Source organism: Lepidochelys kempii, chromosome 3 (assembly GCF_965140265.1).
Source record: "Lepidochelys kempii isolate rLepKem1 chromosome 3, rLepKem1.hap2, whole genome shotgun sequence".
Taxonomy (NCBI): Eukaryota; Metazoa; Chordata; order Testudines; family Cheloniidae; genus Lepidochelys; species Lepidochelys kempii.
The window spans coordinates 130,720,728-130,743,461 of NC_133258.1; the positions used below are offsets into that span (position 1 = coordinate 130,720,728).

Genomic DNA, 22,734 nt, shown 5'->3' on the forward strand with positions numbered 1-22,734 from the left:
ATCCCATAAAATGACTTCCATCTGGAATTATTTTGATGCTTAAATTTTGTATCATAGTTAAAGCAGAGATTGTAAACTCTTTCGGGCAGGGACCATTTTTTTATCCTGTGGTTATATAGCCCCTTGCACAATGGGGTTCTGGTCCATGAGCAGGGCTCGTAGGCACTACAGTAATACAAATAATAATTGTCAAATTGAGCATCCATATGTCTTATCAGATTGAGTGGAGTGGCACAATATATCAGAATAGTAAGAACATACTTTAACTGACAGAGCTTGCTTTTTTTTTTTTTTTTATTAAATGCAGCTTTCTAGTGTTCTTTGGGACAAAGAGAGATCAAGCTTTTATGCACTGACCAGTTCAAATCTAAACAAATGGGAGATAGACGATTCTACTGAACGTCAAGTTCTCAGCTGGGATATCAACAGAATCCTTAAAGAACACATCACAGATGCAATTTGGGTAAGAAGCAGTACACTTGAAAAATAAAATGACATTGGTAGTTAGCTGATTTATTTCTGTCGCTATAAATTAGTGTCTTTTACAGGGCTCTGAAAGTAACTATGAAGATATTAAAGGAGGAGTCAATGTTCAGTATTTGGATTTGCAACGAAACCGGTAGGCATGAGCATTCTGCCTAGCAAGAGATGAACCATATGCTGATTTGATAAGTGCTTTCTATTTTCCTACATTGTTTTATATGCAAATTATTGGAATTTTAATTACTCTGAATGCTGTTGGGGACAAAACAGGCACCTCAGTGCAAATAACTAATTGTACTAGATGTGATGGCATTAGTAACTAGTAATTAAGTTTTAAAAATTCTTCACCCAGAATAACTCTATTAAGGTTCTGTCATTTCATGATAATTTTCTTTGCAATGTTTTTTTCCAGGAGGCTGGGTAAGCCAAATATAACTTCTATATAACTTGAAAATAACTGGTCTGTGGCTTCTATTGGTATTACTTAAACAACGTGATGGGAATTTAGTTTTCCACATATTTTCAGTGTCTAGAAACCATTGTTGCATTAAGAGCATTAAAACAACAAAATACTCCATATACCCCCTTACTGTTTTAAGTTAGAGACTAAAGTTCCTGTTTAATAAAAAAGACACTTTTCTAATACTGTTGGATACCTAAAAATATTATTTATGTAGCGTTCTACCTATGTTCCTGTTTTCTGAACCATGGTGCATGTACTAATGGCATGTTGCTTTTTCAATGAATAGTGATGGACTGGTAATTTTGGCTGCAGCATGGCATCTTGGAGACAGTCCATGTCTCACCTATTACACTCTCATAACAGTGGAGGATAAAGGTTACCACATGTCTGATGATGTTGTTGTGGAGGTTACCCAATATAATCCACCTTTTCAGGTATGGAGTCATTGGACCTTTGCTCTAACGTGAATTTGGAATTAGTCTTGAAAATAATGTATATAGGCAACATTTTTGTGTGTGTGTTTTATTTTCATCAGAATTAATATAAACAGCTTTTGATGAGAGCAATACGTAAAGTTCAATGTAAAATATTTAAATTTCATGTAAAATATATAAAGTAAAAACGCACAGAAACTCTCTCCTTTTTCAAAGTGTTATTGCTGAGATATTCCATACTGTTTAGGTTTACTATCTTGCCCTCTACATACTGCCATCTATGTCTCTGTTGTAAGCAGTTTTATTATAAAATCAATTTTGCATGAATTATGAAGTAATTCATCCTCAGGGTCTTGAATCTGAAGGAAGAGGCTGAAGGAATTTTGCTGAAAATGGACAGCTAATACAGAAAAATTAAGAGTAAAACTTAGAGCAGCGATTCTTAACTGGGGGTCTTTGGCCTCTTGGGGGTCTGCGAGCCATTTCAGGGGGGTTGCAGGGCCTGTGGCCAAAGCCCCAAGCCCCGGCACCCCCCATGGGACCAAAGTCCTGGTGCCCTGGCACTCCCCCTGGGACTAATGCCCCGAGTCCATGGGCAGATTTGGGTGGTTATGAGGGGGCATTGCCCCCCCAAACTGCAGTGCCTTACCCAGAGTAGGGAAGTCATGGGGGCAGCTCCATGCCTGCCCCACTTCCTTCTCTCCTCCAGCCCCCGAGGCCCTGCCCCCTGGCCAGGTTGGAGGCTGTAAGCTGGAGCTGGGCAGTGTGGGGCAGCTGCTACTCTGGCTGGTGCCATGTAGCTGGCAGCCATGGTGTTCCCCTGTCGTCTCCTCCTTCTGCTGCTGGTGCCTGGGGTTGCCCCCTTTGACTGCTTACGTAGCTGGTAAAGGAGAGCAGCAACCGCAGGGTGGGGAGGCTCTCCAAGCACATAGCCCCTAGCTACCCCTCTCCCTGCATTCTGAGCTACTCCCCCCTGCCTACACACAACACCTAGCTACCCCCTGCCCTCTGAACAGTTTTCAAACTTTTTGAGCTGAGCCACCCCCTTTGAGTTATAATCCCCCCTCCCCCCCGCCCCGACAACCCAGACAGGCTGGGTGGCCTGCTGAGGTGAGTAGCACTCCCTCCCTGCCCCATCCCCTGCCAATAGAAGTCAAACTACTCCTATGCTTGAGGGCCCGGCGGACGGAGCCCTAAGTCCCCCCACACTGGGCCCTGGTGTTTTTATAGCTTGTTGGGGAAAAAGAAAGAAAAAGGTTGAGAACCCCTGACTTAGAGGTTAAAAACTATTGTTGAGGTAGCTTTTAATTTTAAAGCTTGATCTTTGTCTTTTTAGAGCTTTTAAAGCAGTTAAATAATATTGAGTAAGAAGAAAAAAGGATACTTGAAGAGCATTTCAGCCAAATATGAATCTTGTCTTTATTTTAAAATGAATCTTTTGTGAGATTTGGGCAGTACCTGATTACATGGATTTATATGCCATAGATCAGTGATGTTCAGACCTTAGTAGTTCAGGAGCCGAATTAGCAATCAGCATTTCCCTAAAGAGCCTCAGTAGTGTGAATTCATTGTTTCATTTACTATAGTACTATATTTTTATTTTTAAACAGTATGACAGGGGAAATATAATATTCTCACAGCAAAATGACTAACTAACTATTATTTTATCAGCTACAATTGGTTAATAAGATAGTAGAAGCATCCTGTTTGGTTAATAACTTAGATTGGTTAATAATTAAATCAGTGTTTTAATATCATGTGCTGCAAAGAGCTGCAGTAGTCTCATTAAAGAGCCACTTGTGTCTCATGAGCCTCAGTCTGAGTATCACTGCCAGAGATTGTTTTATAGGGTATCTTGTGCTGTATATATTGAACTAATTTTCTAATCTGCAGTTGCTGCTTTATTTTTTGTACCTTGTACTGATGCTCAGCAAAGCCAGCTGAAGGTTCTGAATTCCAGCTAATATCACCAGTATACATACGCTCTTGCCCCCTCAGATGCATCATATGCTCAAAAAAGAGGCTTTGCCTCTGCTGCTGTCTGGCTTGTTGATATTTTGGAATCTCATACTTTTGATTAGAACTGAAAAACCAGACCAGATTTGAATTTAAATTTCCTCGCTTCTGATGGGGTTATTTTTTTTGGTCAGAATCTTAGCTTTTAAATAATGTGTATATAGTCTGTTATCTGATACATCAGTCTGCTTTACTAGCCTCTCTAATACCAATAATCTTGAATATCTCTGATTAATTAAACCCATCTATAACTAGTTTTCAGCGATCAAATCTTTAATTACAGATGTTCTGAAGATTTCTAACAGAAATCTGCAAAGTGTGCTTAAAATATATTTGCTTACACAACTGACACTTCACAAAAAATGTTTCATGAAGTGTCAATGTCTCTTTAATTAAGCTTTTATGTTCATGAATATTAGCTTTGACCTAACTTTATAAGGCTGGTATTTTTTCCATGGTGTCAATTTTCAAATTGGCTCTTACATTAGGAGGAGTGTCTGATGGCTGCTGAATTACTGATTTGTTCATCTCTTTTCTATCCTGGTGAAAATATACCTCTATCTCTTTTGGAGTTAGCAGGTAGATAAAACAGATCTTAAGTATTCAAAGCAAATTAGAAATAGAAACTGGGATCCTTTTAAAATAAATTTGTGATAGATGTCTGTCATGTTAAAATTAAGAAAAGGAAGATATTCATGTTTGTACAACTTTTTGAACATTTTTAAAATGCTGTATTAAGTGTTAAATATTGTTTATTTGTATATTCTGTCATTCTTCTGGACACTTGTAGTCTGAAGAACTGATGTGCTGTTTCGTGGTCCCAGACTTCTTTAACCATGCTGCCTACCTGTACACTGAAGATGAGGTCTTTGCTTGTTCAACTGGAACTGGAAGAATTTCTTTACCACAGGAGAAAATTATATTTGGTGCACAAGGTAATAGCAATAGGAAACTTAATTTGTATTAACTCACTTAGTTAACCATATTGACAAAAAAATTCTTCTTTGATTTTAATTATTTCCACACTGCATTTAGATTGAGCTATCTGTTTTGGCATTCTGTTCCTTCATTCAAGGATCCCCAGTTACCTCAAAACTAAAACTGAGGCAGCATGGGCTGATGGAATGAACAAAGGTTTGGCAGTCAAAGGTCTGAACTCTAATGCCAGTTGTTGCCGCTAGTTCTTTCTCTGACCTGCAACCAGTCACTTTGCTTCAGCTTCCCTGTCTGTGAAATGTATAAGGATAATTTGTTTGTGCACACAATTTTGAATATATATGTAAGTGCTGAGTACATTTTTATTCATATACTGCTTGAAAAAAGTCTGGGATTTTACTCTAAAAATGGGATTGAAACTCGCTTGAGAGGAGACAGACGGAAAATGAAAATAAGATGATATTGTGTAACTGTACATAGGAGCTCTATTTTTAAATACCACCAAATCTTGCTTATTCAGATAAACTTTAAGGTCAGAACGAACCATCATGATCATGACCTCTGGCACATTGCAGGCCAAAGAAGCTCTCCCACCCACTCGTATAATAGATCCCTAACCTCTGGCTGAGTTATTGAAGTCCTCAAATCATGATTTAAAGACTTCAAGTTACAGAGAATCTATCAAAAAGAAAAGGAGGACTTGTGGCACCTTAGAGACTAACAAATTTATTTGAGCATAAGCTTTCGTGAGCTACAGCTCACTTCATCGGATGCATTCAGTGGAAAATACAGTGAGGAGATTTATATACACAGAGAACATGAAACAATGGGTGTTACCATACACATTGCTGCTCACAAACCGGGTAGAATTAGTGAGGGAAGCAAAAGTGGATGGGAATCTGGGAGGCAGTGACCATGAGTTGGTTGAGTTCAGGATCCTGACGCAGGGAAGAAAGGTAAGCAGCAGGATACGGACCCTGGACTTCAGAAAAGCAGACTTCGACTCCCTCAGGGAATGGATGGCCAGGATCCCCTGGGGGACTAACCTGAAGGGGAAAGGAGTCCAGGAGAGCTGGCTGTATTTCAAGGAATCCCTGTTGAGGTTACAGGGACAAACCATCCCGATGAGTCGAAAGAATAGTAAATATGGCAGGCGACCAGCTTGGCTTAATGGTGAAATCCTAGCGGATCTTAAACATAAAAAAGAAGCTTACAAGAAGTGTAAGGTTGGAAATTTGACCAGGGAAGAGTATAAAAATATTGCTCGGGCATGTAGGAATGATATCAGGAGGGCCAAATCGCACCTGGAGCTGCAGCTAGCCAGAGATGTTAAGAGTAACAAGAAGGGTTTCTTCAGGTATGTTGGCAACAAGAAGAAAGCCAAGGAAAGTGTGGGCCCCTTACTGAATGAGGGAGGCAACCTAGTGACAGAGGATGTGGAAAAAGCTAATGTACTCAATGCTTTTTTTGCCTCTGTTTTCACTAACAAGGTCAGCTCCCAGACTGCTGCGCTGGGCATCACAAAGTGGGGAAGAGATGGCCAGCCCTCTGTGGAGATAGAGGTGGTTAGGGACTATTTAGAAAAGCTGGCCGTGCACAAGTCCATGGGGCCGGACGAGTTGCATCCGAGAGTGCTGAAGGAATTGGCGGCTGTGATTGCAGAGCCATTGGCCATTATCTTTGAAAACTCGTGGCGAACCGGGGAAGTCCCGGATGACTGGAAAAAGGCTAATGTAGTGCCAATCTTTAAAAAAGGGAAGAAGGAGGATCCTGGGAACTACAGGCCAGTCAGCCTCACCTCAGTCCCTGGAAAAATCATGGAGCAGGTCCTCAAAGAATCAATCCTGAAGCACTTGCATGAGAGGAAAGTGATCAGGAACAGCCAGCATGGATTCACCAAGGGAAGGTCATGCCTGACTAATCTAATCGCCTTTTATGATGAGATTACTGGTTTTGTGGATGAAGGGAAAGCAGTGGATGTATTGTTTCTTGACTTTAGCAAAGCTTTTGACATGGTCTCCCACAGTATTCTTGTCAGCAAGTTAAGGAAGTATGGGCTGGATGAATGCACTATAAGGTGGGTAGAAAGCTGGCTAGATTGTCGGGCTCAACGGGTAGTGATCAATGGCTCCATGTCTAGTTGGCAGCCGGTATCAAGTGGAGTGCCCCAAGGGTCGGTCCTGGGGCCGGTTTTGTTCAATATCTTCATAAATGATCTGGAGGATGGTGTGGATTGCACTCTCAGCAAATTTGCGGATGATACTAAACTGGGAGGAGTGGTAGATACGCTGGAGGGGAGGGATAGGATACAGAAGGACCTAGACAAATTGGAGGATTGGGCCAAAAGAAATCTGATGAGGTTCAATAAGGATAAGTGCAGGGTCCTGCACTTAGGACGGAAGAACCCAATGCATAGCTACAGACTAGGGACCGAATGGCTAGGCAGCAGTTCTGCGGAAAAGGACCTAGGGGTGACAGTGGACGAGAAGCTGAATATGAGTCAGCAGTGTGCCCTTGTTGCCAAGAAGGCCAATGGCATTTTGGGATGTATAAGTAGGGGCATAGCGAGCAGATCGAGGGACGTGATAGTTCCCCTCTATTCGACATTGGTGAGGCCTCATCTGGAGTACTGTGTCCAGTTTTGGGCCCCACACTACAAGAAGGATGTGGATAAATTGGAGAGAGTCCAGCGAAGGGCAACAAAAATGATTAGGGGTCTGGAACACATGACTTATGAGGAGAGGCGGAGGGAACTGGGATTGTTTAGCCTGCAGAAGAGAAGAATGAGGGGGGATTTGATAGCTGCTTTCAACTACCTGAAAGGGGGTTCCATAGAGGATGGCTCTAGACTGTTCTCAATGGTAGCAGATGACAGAACGAGGAGTAATGGTCTCAAGTTGCAGTGGGGGAGGTTTAGATTGGATATTAGGAAAAACTTTTTCACTAAGAGGGTGGTGAAACACTGGAATGCGTTACCTAGGGAGGTGGTAGAATCTCCTTCCTTAGAAGTTTTTAAGGTCAGGCTTAACAAAGCCCTGGCTGGGATGATTTAACTGGGAATTGGTCCTGCTTCGAGCAGGGGGTTGGACTAGATGACCTTCTGGTGTCCCTTCCAACCCTGATATTCTATGATTCTATGAGAGCGATCAGGTAAGGTGAGTTATTACCAGCGAGAGGGCAGGGTGGGGTGGGGGGGACCTTTTGTAGTGATTATCAAGGTGGGCCATTTCCAGCAGTTGACAAGAACGTCTGAGGAACAGCGGAGGGAGGGGAATAAACATGGGGAAATAGTTTTACATTGTGTAATGATCCATCCACTCCCAGTCTTTATTCAAGCCTAAGTTAATTGTATCCAGTTTGCAAATTAATTCCAATTCAGCAGTCTCTCTTGGAGTCTGTTTTTGAAGTTTTTTTTGTTGAAGAATTGCCACTTTTAGGTCTGTAATCAAGTGACCAGAGAGATTGAAGTGTTCTCCGACTGGTTTTGGACTGTTATAATTCTTGACATCTGATTTGTGTCCATTTATTCTTTTAAGTAGAGACTGTCCAGTTTGCCCAATGTACATGGCAAAGGGGCATTGCTGGTACATGATGGCATATATCACATTGGTAGATGTGCAGGTGAACAAGCCTCTGATAGTGTGGCTGATGTGATTAGGCCCTATGATGGTGTCCCCTGAATAGATGTGACACGGGCATGATGAATAGTTGGCAACGGGCTTTGTTGCAAGGATGGGTTCCTTGGTTACTGGTTCTGTGGTGTGTGGTTGCTGGTGAGTATTTGCTTCAGGCTGGGGGGCTGTCTGTAAGCAAGGATTGGCGTGTCTCCCAAGATCTGTGAGAGTGATGGGTCGTCCTTCAGGATAGGTTGTAAATCCTTGATGATGCATTGGAGAGGTTTTAGTTGGGGGCTGACGGTGATGCTAGTGGCGTTCTGTTGTTTTCTTTGTTGGGCCTGTCCTGTAGTAGGTAACTTCTGGGTACTCTTCTGGCTCTGTCAATCTGTTTCTTCACTTCAGCAGGTGGGTATTGTCGTTGTAAGAATGCTTGATAGAGATCTTGTAGGTGTTTGTCTCTGTCTGAGGGGTTGGAGCAAATGCAGTTGTATCGTAGAGCTTGGCTGTAGACAATGGATTGTGTGGTGTGGTCTGGATGAAAGCTGGAGGCATGTAGGTAGGCATAGCGGTCAGTAGGTTTCTGATATAGGATGGTGTTTATGTGACCATCGCTTATTAGCACCGTAGTGTCCAGGAAGTAGATCTCTTGTGTGGACTGGTCCAGGCTGAGGTTGATGGTGGGATGGAAATTGTTGAAATCATGGTGGAATTCCTCCAGGGCTTCTTTTCCATGGGTCCAGATGATGAAGATGTCATCAATGTAGTGCAAGTAGAGTAGGGGCATTAGGGGACGAGAGCTGAGGAAGCGTTGTTCTAAGGCGTAAAAATGTTGGCATACTGTGGGGCCATGCGGGTTCCCATAGCAGTGCCGCTGATTTGAAGGTATACATTGTTCCCAAATGTGAAATAGTTGTGGGTAAGGACAAAGTCCAGCCACCAGGTTTGCCGTGACATTATTGGGGATAGTGTTCCTGACAGCTTGTAGTCCATCTTTGTATGGAATGTTGGTGTAGAGGGCTTCTACAGCCATAGTGGCTAGGATGGTGTTTTCAGGAAGATCACCGGTGGATTGTAGTTTCTGCAGGAAGTCGGTGGTGTCTCGAAGATAGCTGGGAGTGTGCTGGTAGCATAGGGCCTGAGGAGGGAGTCTACATAGCCAGACAATCCTGCTGTCAGGGTGCCAATGCCTGAGATGATGGGGCGTCCAGGATATCCAGGTTTATGGATCTTGGGTAGCAGATAGAATACCCCTGGTCGGGGTTCCGGGGTTGTGTCTGTGCAGATTTGTTCTTGCGCTTTTTCAGGGAGTTTCTTGAGCAAATGCTGTAGTTTCTTTTGGTAACCCTCAGTGGGATCAGAGGGTAATGGTTTGTAGAAAGTGGTGTTGGAGAGCTGCCTAGCAGCCTCTTGTTCATATTCTGACCTATTCATGATGATGGCAGCACCTCCTTTGTCAGCCTTTTTGATTATGATGTCAGAGTTGTTGCTGAGGCAGTGGATGGCATTGTGTTCTGCATGGTTGAGGTTATGGGGCTTTTCCACAATTTCAGCCCGTACACGTCGGCGGAAGCACTCTATGTGGAAGTCCAGTCTGTGGTTTCAACCTTCAGGAGGAGACCATCCAAAATCCTTCTTTTTGTAGTCTTGGTAGGAAGGTCTCTGTGGGTTAGTATGTTGTTCCGAGGTGTGTTGGAAATATTCCTTGAGTCGGAGACGTCGAAAATAGGATTCTAGGTCACCACAGAACTGTATCATGTTCGTGGGGGTGGAGGGGCAGAAGGCAGAAATTCACCATTTATACTTGTTTAAACCTGCAAGTGATCCCTGTTGCAGAGGAAGGCTTCTCTGCAAACCAAATAAGTCTCTCTCTCCACGTGGAAATTTCATTCCACTTTTCATCAAAGATTTGAGTGGAGCACTGTAGTGAGGTCTGCTATTAGTATTTTATAGTACAGTTCTTTTACTAGGATAGGATAGTGTATAACCTAAAATAAAGGTGGACTTACTTTAATATGTGAGACTATTTTATAAATCTGTGCTTTAGATTTTTTCGAAAATTAGGTTTGTTTGCTTAGTTATTACCTCATATCATTTGGTAATCTGCAGTGGGTCTTATCGTTTGTTTGAATGATCAAGTCTGTTGTGAAGTACTGCTGTTAGCTGGTTCATGGGAAAACTTAGTAAATGTCTACATGAAGATAAAGCTATGAATGCAGCATTATATGATCATTTTATTTATTAAATGTCTGTTTTTCTTTCCCGTTAGGAGATAGCATTTTAGGAGCAGGTTGCTACACCGGAGTTCCCATTTTTTTCACCAGAAGAAGTGGGCTTGTGGCCATCTTTTCTAGGGAAAATGTATCTGTGCTTCCTGAAGACCTTGAGGATTCCCTGTCATCTTCTGTAGCTGGACCAAACAATGAGGTAATATTTAGTATGAAAATTCAGAATCTCATAACGCAAAAGGAAAGTGTGCCTAGAGTTTACTCACATTTTCATTCACAGAAAATTTTAATTTTTTAATAGATCTAGCTGAAAACAAATTTTCAAAACCCAGAACAATTTTTAGAATATTTTGAAATTCCCAGTCAAATTGATATTTGTCAGCCAGCTCTACTCATTTGAATAATGTGCTATTTTAATTCTCCTTTTTTATCTAGTAACCAACTCTTTAGAATGGAAAAAAGTTTTTTCACATGTCCATATTTAACTTTTATACAATATGCATTTACTTAAAATCTCAGATTAGTTACCTAGTCAAGAATATTTTTCTAAAGTAGAATCTTTTGCTCAAAATTTTTTAGAGAGGGATGGAAGCTGGGTTTTTAGTATGGGGCTGACCAGTTCTTTAGTTGGCTAATAACGAAGAATGAATTGGTCATTATCCCATTTATCTTACCCTCTTGGGTCAGTTGCTGTAGTAGTACTTCATAATGGAGGGATCTTATGACCATTGCTTTGGCTAGATCAATCTGTACAGCTTCTGAACTGTGATCCTGTTACCTTTGCCCCCAGTCTCTTTTTTGTTGTTGTTGTGATCAGCAAGGACATCCCACAGGAATAAAAACTTTAGATGTTGGCATGTCTATTTTAATCTTAAACCACTGTTGTTTTTAGAAGGATTACTGTCCTTCCATAATGAGGTTTGTATTTGCCTATCTGTCCTTCCGTCAAAATTTTTATTTTACGTTTCAGGGTTCTGCATTTGATGCTACCAGTAGAATGGAGATTATAGCACAAGAGGATAAAACTAAATTATTGAAAGCTGCTTTTCTACAGTACTGCAGGTATGAGGAGTCACTATGTCGATATAGTAGAGAGGGCAAGTTTGTTTTTAATTAAGGGATTCTCTTGATAAAAATAAAATTCATGCTGATTAATTAAAAATCACCATGTACCCATGTTTAATATATTCCTTTTCTAGAGAAGTGTGTATACATCTTGGACACTGTTGAGTAAATTGTTGTTGACAATTTTTTTTTGACTAGCTGTTTTATTTACCCTGAAATGCTTTTCAGATTGGTTGAATTTTTCTGGATTTTCAACACACACATCCCACGTCCCCCAAAAAACCAAATCAACCGAACAAACAAAAAACCCACAAGAAATTGGTTAAAATGTTGAGTTTGGTTTTCAAAAACATTTCAGTTTTTATTTTTTTGTGGTTAAAAAAAATCACGAGATTTTGTAAAAAGAACCAATTTTAAAAAAAATATTATTGCATGAAATAATTGGCATTCTTGAACCAGCTAGACAGTGATCCATGTTAGAAAGGAGCAGACTTGTATAGTCATTTTTACAGTTATAACCTACCAGAGCTGGTATTAATCATCTGACTGACACAAAGTAAAGCTATTTCAAGCTTAAAATTTTGTGTCTGTTCTCTCTGTAACTGGCATTGGTGAAGAAAGTTAGGGAAGAATGTAAATAAAATGAATAGTCAGGATTTTTCCATTTAAATTTTCAGTATTTAGAAGATATTTTTTATACAGTGCCATGAATGTGCATAGTGCTTCTCAAAACATAGTCATTGCCCTGATGAATGTATGATCTAAATTGACAAAAACGAGAGGAGGAGATAAACACAGGAAAGGGTGGAGTGACCTAAGGGTGAAAACAGTAAGTAATCTATAAAACTATAAAACTAAGCCTCCTAGAATAGAGGTTGGAGAAAGGACTTCGAAGAGAGGAGGATGGAGGCATGGAAGAGAGAGTCAGAAAGAGGGTTCCAGGCATAAGAAAGACCTGCATGAGAGAGACCGATATTTGTGTGGGAGAAGTGCATGAACGGGACTGTCAGGCAGAGCAAAGAGATAAGAAATTGAGTTGTGGAGATCCTTAAAATGCAAGGAGGAGGACCTGAATTAGTCTGGGAAGAGAGAAATCTTTGAGCTCCATTCTTGGTGTAGAAAGTTGCAACCAGAGAGGTGAATTGGGGGAATTGATTTGTGACAGCAGGTTGAGCAAGGGTATTAGTAAGAGAACAAGAGACAGAATGGAAGCTGTGATGAGGGAAACCGAGTGAAAGTGAGACATTATTTGGAGAAAGATGATATTGGATCAAATGGTACCAGATATGAGAAGGAATGGATAACCTGAGCCATGGTAGGTGACACCTAAACGAATACGTTGCCTCAGTTTTTAATAAGGATAATGAGGAATTTGGGAGTAGAGGCAAGGTGGATAATGGAAACAAGGATATGAAAGTAGAAATGACTACATCCGACATGAAACTCAAACTCAAACAGCTTAATGGGACCAAATCAGGGGCCCCAAATAATCTCTATCCAAGAATATTAAAGGAACTGGCACATGAAATTGCAAACCCAGTGGCAAGGCTTTTTAGTGAATCCTTAAACTTGGTGGTTGTACCCTATGACTGGAGAATTGCTAATATAGTACCTATTTTTAAGAAAGTGGGGGAAAGGTGATCTGGGAAACTGCAGGTCTGTTAGTCTTACCTCAGTAATATGCAAGGTCTTGGAACAAATGTTGAAAGAGAAAGTAGTTAATTATATAGAGATAAATGGTATTTGTGATAAAATACAACATGGTTTTACGAAAGTTGAATTTTGCCAGACCAGCCTGATCTCTTTCTTTGAGAAGATAACTGATTTTTTAGACAAAGGAAATGCAGTAGATCTAATCTACCTGGATATCAGTAAGACATTTGATACAATTCCAAATGGTAAATTATTAAATTGGAGAAGATGGGATAAATATGAGAATTGAAAGGTGGACGACTAACTGGTTAAAGGGGAGACTACAATGGGTCATATTGAAAGGTGAACTGTTAGTTTGGAGGGAGGTTGCTAGTGGAATTCCTCAGGGATCGATCTTGGGACCAATCTTATTTAACATTTTTTTATTAATGACCTTGGCACAAAAAGTGGGAGTGTGTTAATAAAATTTGCCGATGACACAAAGATGGGAGGTATTGCCAACATGAAGGAGGACTGGAATATCATACAAGAAGATCTGGAGGACCTTGAAAACAAGAGTAATAGAAATGGGATGAAATTTAATAGTGCAAAGTAATGCACTTAGGAGCTAACAAGAATTTTTGCTATAAGCTGGGGACATATCAGTTGGAAGCAACAGAGGAGGAGAAAGACTTGGGTGTATTGTTTGATCATAGGATGACTATGAGCTGCCAATGGGATGCAGCCATGAAAAAGGCGAATGCAATCCTAGTATGCATCAGGGGAGGTATTTCCAGTAGAGAGAGGAAAATGTTATTGCCATTATACGAGGCACTAGTGAGACCCCATCTGGAATACTGTGTGAAATTCTGGTCTCCCATGTTTAAGAAAGACAAATTCGAACTGGAACAGGTGCAGAGAAGGGCTTCTAGGATAAGAGGAATGGAAACCCTACTTATGAGAGGAGACTCAAGGAGCTTGACTTGTTTAGCCTAACCAAATGAAGGCTGAGGGGAGATGTGATTGCTGTCTCTAAGTATATCAGAGGGGTAAATGCCAGGGAGGGAGAGGAGTTATTAAAGTTAAGTGTTGCTGTTGACACAAGAACAAATGGATATAAACTGGCCATTAACAAGTTTAGGCTTGAAATTAGACCAAGATTTCTAACCATCATAAGAGTGAAATTCCGGAATAGCCTTCTAAGGGGAGCAGTGAGGGCAAAAAACCTCACTGGCTTCAGGATTGAGCTTGATAAATGTCTGGAGGAGATGGTATGATGAGAGTGCCTACAATATCATGTGGACCATCTGCAACTGATAGTAGCCCCCAATAGCAAGCCAAGAGGAGCATTTGACACATACATTTTTTTTTAATTAAAAAATTGTGTGGGCTGCTCCTGTTAGCTTGGCTACTGGAAAGACATTCAGCATGCATAGCTAAACATCAGGGTTTTTTTGGTCAAAAGTGACTGTAAATTACTTACCCATCAGTAAAATAGATAATACCCCTTTGAAATAGGTAATTATACTGAGATGCTTTTTAAAAACTCAGGTTAAAGGTGGTCAGTACAAACAGTGTTAGCAATTATAACCTACAAATTTCATAAAAAGGATAGTAGAAAACACTGCTAGTTGTGAGAATTTTTAACATTTTGGCCACTTCTGATTAACTTTGTTTTATGCAGCCTTTCTCGTTTATTTCAGAAAAGATGTAATCAGTGCACAGAGCATGGTTGTTGAGCTCTTTCCACCAAATGCAGACCTGGATTCTGATACTGAACTGGATAGAGCTGTAATTCAGATCAGTGTAGACTTAGTGGATGACTACCCTGCATCTGACCCACGATGGGCTGAATCTGTACCAGAAGGTAAGGCTTAATATTATTTGGGGGTTTATATGTTTATATGTTGATTGCACCACTTGGACATTTCTTTCCCTACCCTCACTCCTTCTTCCCAAACTAATCACCAACAACCTCCCCACAATTTTTGCTATGCGCTCTCAAGTGTACTTTCATGGAGGTAAAGAGGCTTTTGCCTTTGACCACTGTGTTTCCGCCTAGCAACCTCTACTCTAAATAGCTCCTTTTCACTCCTTTTAGTGCTGATGTTTCTCTAGTAATGCTAAGAAGAGAGGATGGTAGCAGTTGCTGCAGGGGGAGCTACATGCAAAGGCTAAGTGCCACTTTCTTACCTCCCCAACCCCTGCTGGAGGAATCTCGTGTAGGTGAAGCACTAAAGCAGGCCACCTTGTGATCAGACACTCCTTCCTGAGCAACTACCCATGAGAAGAGACCTTCCTTTATATCTCCCGGCAGCAGTTACCCAGAGCTGAGCATGGACTTTGCTGGAAGTTTTATATGTAGCATGTATGGACAAGTGATGCTTTTTTTGCTGTCATTTCTACCTGGCAATCTATAAGAAATTATGAAATATCAAATACTAAATTTTTAAGGATTGATAACATATTGAAAAAAAGGCATTATCTGTATTAATTTCCTGCTAATGCAAAAACTTAAGTTGATTAATCTATAAATACTTGAAAATAAAAATAAAATCCTGATAAGCCTACTCATGATGGAGACTGCAGACGCAACTGTTCTTGTGAGTTTCACATCTTAGCTGTCTTCTGATAATAGAGTATGTAGAAGTTGTGAGAATTCTAAAGCAATAAAAAGGTACAGTGGAGCTCTACTGGGATGTCAATCACACAGATATACCCAAAGAAGCTTCCACTCCACTCACTTGTTCCTTAAATTCTTTGCTACTTTGTGTCCCAAATATTACCAGGATCCTGGGATTCAAACCCTGAGGGAAAGGAGTGAGCTTGGGCCAACCATATTTAAAACAGCATTACATGGCTACATCTGGGGGTGAAGGAGAGGGAGCAATTTCCTTTTGCTTTGCTAAGCCCATATGTGCATGGAATGTACAATCTGTGCAGTGGTGGAGGTGCTTTAGGTCTTTTATAAACCCTTTAATCAGGATTCAGATAGTTATCTTCATTTTAATGTTGTCTGTCTTCTGTATTTATATATTTGTTTTATTTATATTACAGAAACTTAGTTTTAGGTTGTGTTTTCAGTCTTTTAATACCAAAACAAGGTGATCTGATTTAAAAAAAAAAAAAAGTCCAGTCTTTGTGTATTGGTTTTTGTTAGTATCAGATATGTTCTTTTCAAGGGTTTGCTCTTATTCGTTTTTTTTTTTGTAATAATTAAAGACAGAAAAGCTGCAAAATGTAAGAGATCTTAAATTCCATCTTGCAATACCATGGACTTTATAAAAAGTGCTCTTAGCTAAAAATCTTGTCTTCTCACACACGCCTTTCAGAAGCAGCTGGTTTCAGCAATACATCCCTTATTCTCCTTCATCAGTTGGAGGATAAGACGAAAGCCCATTCCTTCTTCATTGACTTTCTTCATCAGGTACGGTCCTAAAATTCTGGTGGCATGAACACTTACATTTTTTATATTATATTAATCATTTTTTGCATATTGCTTAACATTTTTTTAATAAAAGGTTGGCTTATTTGAACGTCTGGGCAGTTTTCCAGTAAGAGGGATGCCAATGACAACTCGATTGTTGCTCTGTGAACATGCAGAAAAGTTATCAGCAGCCATTGTTCTCAAGAACCACCACTCCAGACTGCCAGACTTGGTGAACACTGCTATATTGATTGCTTTAAACAAAAGGGAATGTGATATTCCACAAAGTCTTACCCCTGCAGATGTTTTCTTTAGAGAGGTAAGACGAGGAAGTCTCCTTGATTAATTGGAACCATTTTCATGATGAATTGTTGTGTTGTAAAAACTGAAATACATTCATGTGTAATATAAGACTTTATTCTTCTAAAACAAATTTAACTTTCCGGAATTCTCCTGTTAAGACTTTATTGGTAGCATTTTCTCTCATTTTAAAACATGACTTTTTGCATGCATCTGCGACTAAAATATGAATCCTGACTGACATCCTATGGCTAGAGTAAAACTAATCTGATCTCCAACAAGTTCAGCTATAGGAAGGATGAAAAGACTGCCATGTTTTCCCTTCTCATCAGAGAATTGTATCCTAGGATTGCCATGTTACAGGAGAGCACTGAAGGACACTAATGCCTTCTAGCTAGGCCTCTTTCTCATAAAGCTTTCTCATGTCCTCATCTCTTCATTCCCTTCTTGGAATGAGTTGTAACCACTCAGTGCCTTTCACTATAATATATTGCTCTCTCTGATGCAGTATGTCTAATCCAATTAATCAATTACATTTTTAAGGCAAACATTCCAGTTGTACTACATTCTGGTTGTGTCCAGTTTACATTGATTTCCTCTTTAATCTTAACAATGTGCAATAAAATGTTTAGATTTAGTTTTAGATGAATTATGTACAGAGTATTAATAACTAGTGACTGACTGATTTCTCCCTAGGAGAAGTGAAAAGTGGTGTCAGCAGTGGAGAAAATAGGAATTGTGATACCTGATTGAAACAATTGTCTGTGTTGTCTATTATCCTTTTCCTGACAGTAGTCAGCACCACATGTTTCAGAGGAAGGCACAAGGAGCCCCATAATGGACAATGATGGAAAAACCTCCACATATGGGGAGTTTCTTCCTAACCCAATTGTTTTGTGTCCAGAAGTGAGAGGGCCTATAACCCTTAAAAAAACCAAACCAAAACTCAGCTAAAATAACTGGATGTTTTCAATATCCATATAAATGTTAAATACTTTTTTGTGTTCCGGTAGGCTGTTTAATCAAGGTCCTGTTAATATTTCTGTTTTCATAGATAGGAATCATTTGGCTCTCACACATCACCTGATAATGGGTAGGCTTGTGTTCAGTACAAATATTTTTGTATGTTTTACAGGTATCCCAGATAGATACGATCTTTGAATGCTTATTAGATCACGAGGAGCAAATCTTGAAGGATACACCAATTGAATCCATTGAATGGGCCCAGATAGTTGTCGATGTGAATAACATCATAAAGGTATCAAATTACATTGATTAAGGGAAACACTCAAGAAAAAAACCAAGACCAGAATTTAGCAAGTTGAGTCCAACCCTACTTTCTGAGTATTAGTAAGCAAGGAAAAGTTGTCGAGAATGCAGTATTGTTTTATAAAAACAGGAAAGAGAAATAAAGAAAACATAAGAATTATTTCTAAATATAAAATTATAGAAATGTAGGACTGTAAGGGACCTTGAGAAGTCATCAAGTCCAACCCACTGCTCTGAGGCAGGATCAAGTAAACGTAGACCACTGCTGATAAGTGTTTGTGCAACTTGTTTTAAAAACTTCCAATGATGGGGATTGCACAGACTCCCTTGGAAGCCTATTCCAGACCTTAACTACCCTTATAGTTGGAAAGTTTTTGCTAACATCTAACCTAAATCTCCCCTGCTGCAGATTAAGCCCATTACTTCTTAGCCTTCCTTAAATGGACCTGGAGAACAATTGATCAGTCATTTATAACAGCCCTTAACATATTTGAAGACTATTATCAGGTGTCGTTTTCCCCCTCCCCAGTCTTTTCTCAAGATTAAACTTGCCCATTTTTAAAAATATTTCCTCATAGGTCAGGTTTTCTAAACCTTTTATCATTTTTTGTTGCTCTCCTCTGGGGCCTCTTAAATTTGTCCACATCGTCCCTGGAGAGGAGCGCCCAGAACTGGCCACAGTATTCCAGCTGAGGCCAGTGCTGAGCACCACGAAGGCTGGATAGAGCCGACAGTTACCTTCCGTGTCATGTGGACAACATTCTGTTAATATACCTCAAATTATATTAGCCTTTTTTGCTACTGCATTACATTGCATTACGCTGTTAACCCCCAGATCCTTTTCAGCAGTGCTATCCTCCTTACCAGTTATTATCCATTTTGTAATTGTGCATTTGATTTTTCTTTCCTAAGTGAAGTAATTGTATGTCAGTTTTCCCACGTGATTAATAAGAAAAAGGACTTGCAATGTTGAAAACAAAATCAATAAAGAAGGCATATCTGGACAGGAAACTTCAAGAAATACTTTGACTTTGCAAATCTAATTTTACGTTTGTCCTTTATGTAGGCTACATAAATATCAAATGCCATGTGCAAGACTATCAAGGTACTAATAAACAATGTATAATGTAGGATTTTATTATATGGATATTACTAATAGAATCATGTAAACTTCTGGACCTGCTCAGTCTATAGTAGAAATTAATAAGCTGCAAGAGTTAAGAAAAGAAAACAAAACAAACCCCAGTGCCATATATGGAACCCTTTTTAACAAGGCTTTTACTTCAGCCAGCCCAAATATTGGAAGAGCAGAGTGGAAGGATAGGGTAAAAAGTACAGAAAACTGTAATTTGCATTTCTTGGCTGAACAAAAACCATGGAATATGTATTAGTTGTTTAATAACAAATGAGTACTACTGATATTAAAATAAGTTAGATGGTTTCATGGTAGAGTTAGATGGTTTCATGTATAGTACAGGAATCATTTGTGGTTGTGGATTCAGTCACAGGAAATCCTTGACTACTGCTCAATAGAGTAACCTGGGTAGTTCTCATAGACAAGATGGCCAAATAAAAGAACTAGCCATTAATTAATATGAAAGTGCACAAAACAAGTTTTAAGAAGGATCCGTTAGGTGCCTCATCTTCCTTTCAGCATCCAAGCACAGTGTTAAAAGGAAATACGTAGGGAAATTCACAAACAGGGAAAAATAAAACTCACCAGTTGCCTGTCTCACTCCTTATGCATTCTGTAGTAGTTTATACAAATACAGTAGTATTTCTCTCAACAAGAGGGACAAAACACTTACTGAATATGACCTTGTTAGTGGCAGTATCACAAAAAAGGGAAAATATCCAAAACAGCTTAATCCACATTTAATCCATCCCGCAATGCCAACACAAGGCATACTCAGTCTGACTACTTTACATAAAGTTAATGTCCATCATCTGTTTAACAATATGACTTTTTGACTCCGCTTCTAGAAGTGTCATACTAGATAAAAGCTTTCTGAACTTTCTGGGCTGGCATGGATATATTCCAGAAATATAGGATCACATTCCAAGATATTGTCAGAACAGAGTAACACAACTGTAGCGAACCATATGTGATTTTGGCCTGTAGTGTTATCTTGAGATCCAATTTCTCTCAGAATTCTGGCAGAAACCAAGTGCTTAGGTAGCTCAAGCCCCAGAAAATCAGAGGCACTGATCTCAATAATGTGTCAAATCACCCACTTTGGCCTTCTTTCTCCCTGCTAAGTCCCAGGAGTCTAATCTTTGTTATGATGGGCCTGATGACCTGATTCAGTCTCAGTTCCCTTTTGTTCCACTACATCTGTCCTGCCCAATTACTAGAGCTCAAACATTTTTCCTGATTTATTTCACCCCAGTTTGTCCATTTGACAGAGCTTTGTGTAAAGGTGTACTTCTGTATTGATCAGTTTCACTTCTTCCTGGTCTCATGAACAAGCACATGATATCAGGCACTCAAGCACTGTTGCGAAAGAGCTTATAATGCACATACTTCTCCAGGCATTTAAAGAGTCTGCTTAACAGTAAGAGCAACTCATGAATTGTTGCTGTTTCAGTAGGTGGGCTTGGAAAGTCTCTCCTTTCCCAAACTCCTGCAGGGAGGCAGAAAGGAAAGTAATGAAAAGCATGGTCATGTTGGTTTAACCACCTCTTTACCTTACCATGGATCCAGAAGAAAGGTGGAAGGAGATGCACTTAGGCTCACGATCACCACCAGATCTTCTGATGGAGCTGAAGGAGGTTGGATGCCTCCACAGACGTAGAGGTGGCAAGATGAACCCCTTCACAGAGCTGGGAAGCACCGAAATTAGTGTAAAATAGTAATGGGGGGGGCCCTCCATTTGCTGGTGGAACCCTTAATAGTCTCTAGAAGCTAGCATGGAGGTGGGAGTCTTGTGGGGGATTGCCACCTTTACTTTGCATCCTTTTAGCAGGAAGGAGATGATGAAGTGATGGCCATGAACTGCAGCGGTGCACAGGAGCAGGAAGAAAGACCAGTAAAGACCAGGGGTATATAGTTGGCCACATCCTCTGAGCTCAGGAGGCAGCTGAAGTACTGGGGTGGGATTGAGGGTACATGGTGACTGTCCCTCTTGAACTACTTGTCATGGGAACCTTAAAAGTAGCAGGATGGCTAGCAGCCTGGGGGAGACTATTGATAGCAGATGTGCATGATAGAGAACTTACAGCTCCTGCGCATGTACATTAATGCTCCTTGCTAGGCCTCTGCATACTCTTCTGCTGTTTGTGAGTTGTATGCAGCAGTAGAGGGTGAAAAAAAATTAACATGGGAAAAACGTGATTGAAAGAGAAAATGTGGCAGGAGTGCTTAAGCAAGTATACTTCTCAAGTTTGTAAAATTGACCGGATTTTAAGGTGTCCATTTAATGTTGTACAGGATGTGCTACAAGCTGCCAGCCAGTATCGCCAGTCTAGAGCCTCTTTATATAAAACAGGAGAGCTCCCGGAAAGAGAACCTGAATATGTTCCATGGACAGGTGAGAATAGTGAAAATGTTAGGCAAATTAATATCGGTTTTAAAACATTAGCAAATACTGTTCATGTGTTTCAGAACATTTGACTGTATCCTCTGAAGTCTTTGCTTTAGCTCGAACTGTGAATATTAAACTGGACAGTGCTGTTATGCTCTCTTCTAAGCTTGTATGTAGATATGCATATGGATAGTAGAACCTAATGGTTTAGTTTGTGGATGGGTGGTTGGTTTCTCCATTACTGATGATATTCCTTTAAGCTCGTTGCACTGCATACTGAGAATCTGGCTACAAAACAAAGGTGCCAAAAGTTGAGAGGCAGAACTAATCTTTGTTTTCAGACTATCCTGATTCCAGCTGACAAGATCATGATTTTTTTGTCTAACTTTTAAAATAAAGCATATCTTACTCTATTTAAAACAGGTGGATAGAGTTCAAGGCCCCCTGTCAAGAGTAAAAAACTGACAGTTGCTCACTTTGCTTCTTTGTTGAGTTTCAGAGTAACAGCCGTGTTAGTCTGTATTCGCAAAAAGAAAAGGAGTACTTGTGGCACCTTAGAGACTAACCAATTTATTTGAGCATGAGCTTTCGTGAGCTACAGCTCACTTCATCGGATGCATACCGTGGAAACTGCAGCAGACTTTATATATACACAGATAATATGAAACAATACCTCCTCCCACCCCACTGTCCTGCTGGTAATAGCTTATCTAAAGTGATCATCAGGTTGGGCCATTTCCAGCACAAATCCAGGTTTTCTCACCCTCTCCCCCCAACACAAATTCACTCTCCTGCTGGTGATAGCCCATCCAAAGTGACAACTCTTTACACAATGTGCATGATAATCAAGTTGGGCCATTTCCTGCACAAATCCAGGTTCTCTCACCCCCTCACCCCCCTCCCAAAAACCACACACACAGACTCACTATCCTGCTGGTAATAGCTCATCCAAAGTGACCATTCTCCCTACAATGTGCATGATAATTAAGGTGGGCCATTTCCAGCACAAATTCAGGTTTTCTCACATCCCCCCCACCCCCATACACACACAAACTCACTCTCCTGCTGGTAATAGCTCATCCAAACTGACCACTCTCCAAGTTTAAATCCAAGTTAAACCAGAACATCTGGGGGGGGGGGGGGGGTAGGAAAAAACAAGAGGAAATAGGCTACCTTGCATAATGACTTAGCCACTCCCAGTCTCTATTTAAGCCTAAATTAATAGTATCCAATTTGCAAATGAATTCCAATTCAGCAGTTTCTCGCTGGAGTCTGGATTTGAATTTTTTTTTGTTTTAAGATAGCGACCTTCATGTCTGTGATTGCGTGACCAGATAGATTGA

The 22,734-nt window shown here is 40.3% G+C and overlaps 1 protein-coding gene across 3 annotated transcripts in view; it reads left to right on the forward strand.

The window, feature by feature from the left end:
• The window catches only part of NUP133 (nucleoporin 133), a 69,334-nt gene that overhangs the window by 18,629 nt on the left and 27,971 nt on the right, over positions 1 to 22,734 (forward strand). For 2 of the 3 annotated variants that reach the window (XM_073338052.1, XM_073338053.1), the window contains exons 7-17: positions 308 to 463; positions 549 to 619; positions 1,233 to 1,380; positions 4,187 to 4,331; positions 10,216 to 10,373; positions 11,145 to 11,236; positions 14,575 to 14,738; positions 16,204 to 16,298; positions 16,393 to 16,617; positions 17,734 to 17,856; positions 21,298 to 21,397. In XM_073338052.1, the coding sequence (XP_073194153.1) occupies positions 308 to 463; positions 549 to 619; positions 1,233 to 1,380; positions 4,187 to 4,331; positions 10,216 to 10,373; positions 11,145 to 11,236; positions 14,575 to 14,738; positions 16,204 to 16,298; positions 16,393 to 16,617; positions 17,734 to 17,856; positions 21,298 to 21,397 (1,477 nt within the window). The remainder of the gene's footprint in view (positions 1 to 307; positions 464 to 548; positions 620 to 1,232; positions 1,381 to 4,186; positions 4,332 to 10,215; positions 10,374 to 11,144; positions 11,237 to 14,574; positions 14,739 to 16,203; positions 16,299 to 16,392; positions 16,618 to 17,733; positions 17,857 to 21,297; positions 21,398 to 22,734) is intronic. The other variant, XM_073338054.1, reaches the window with a different exon arrangement.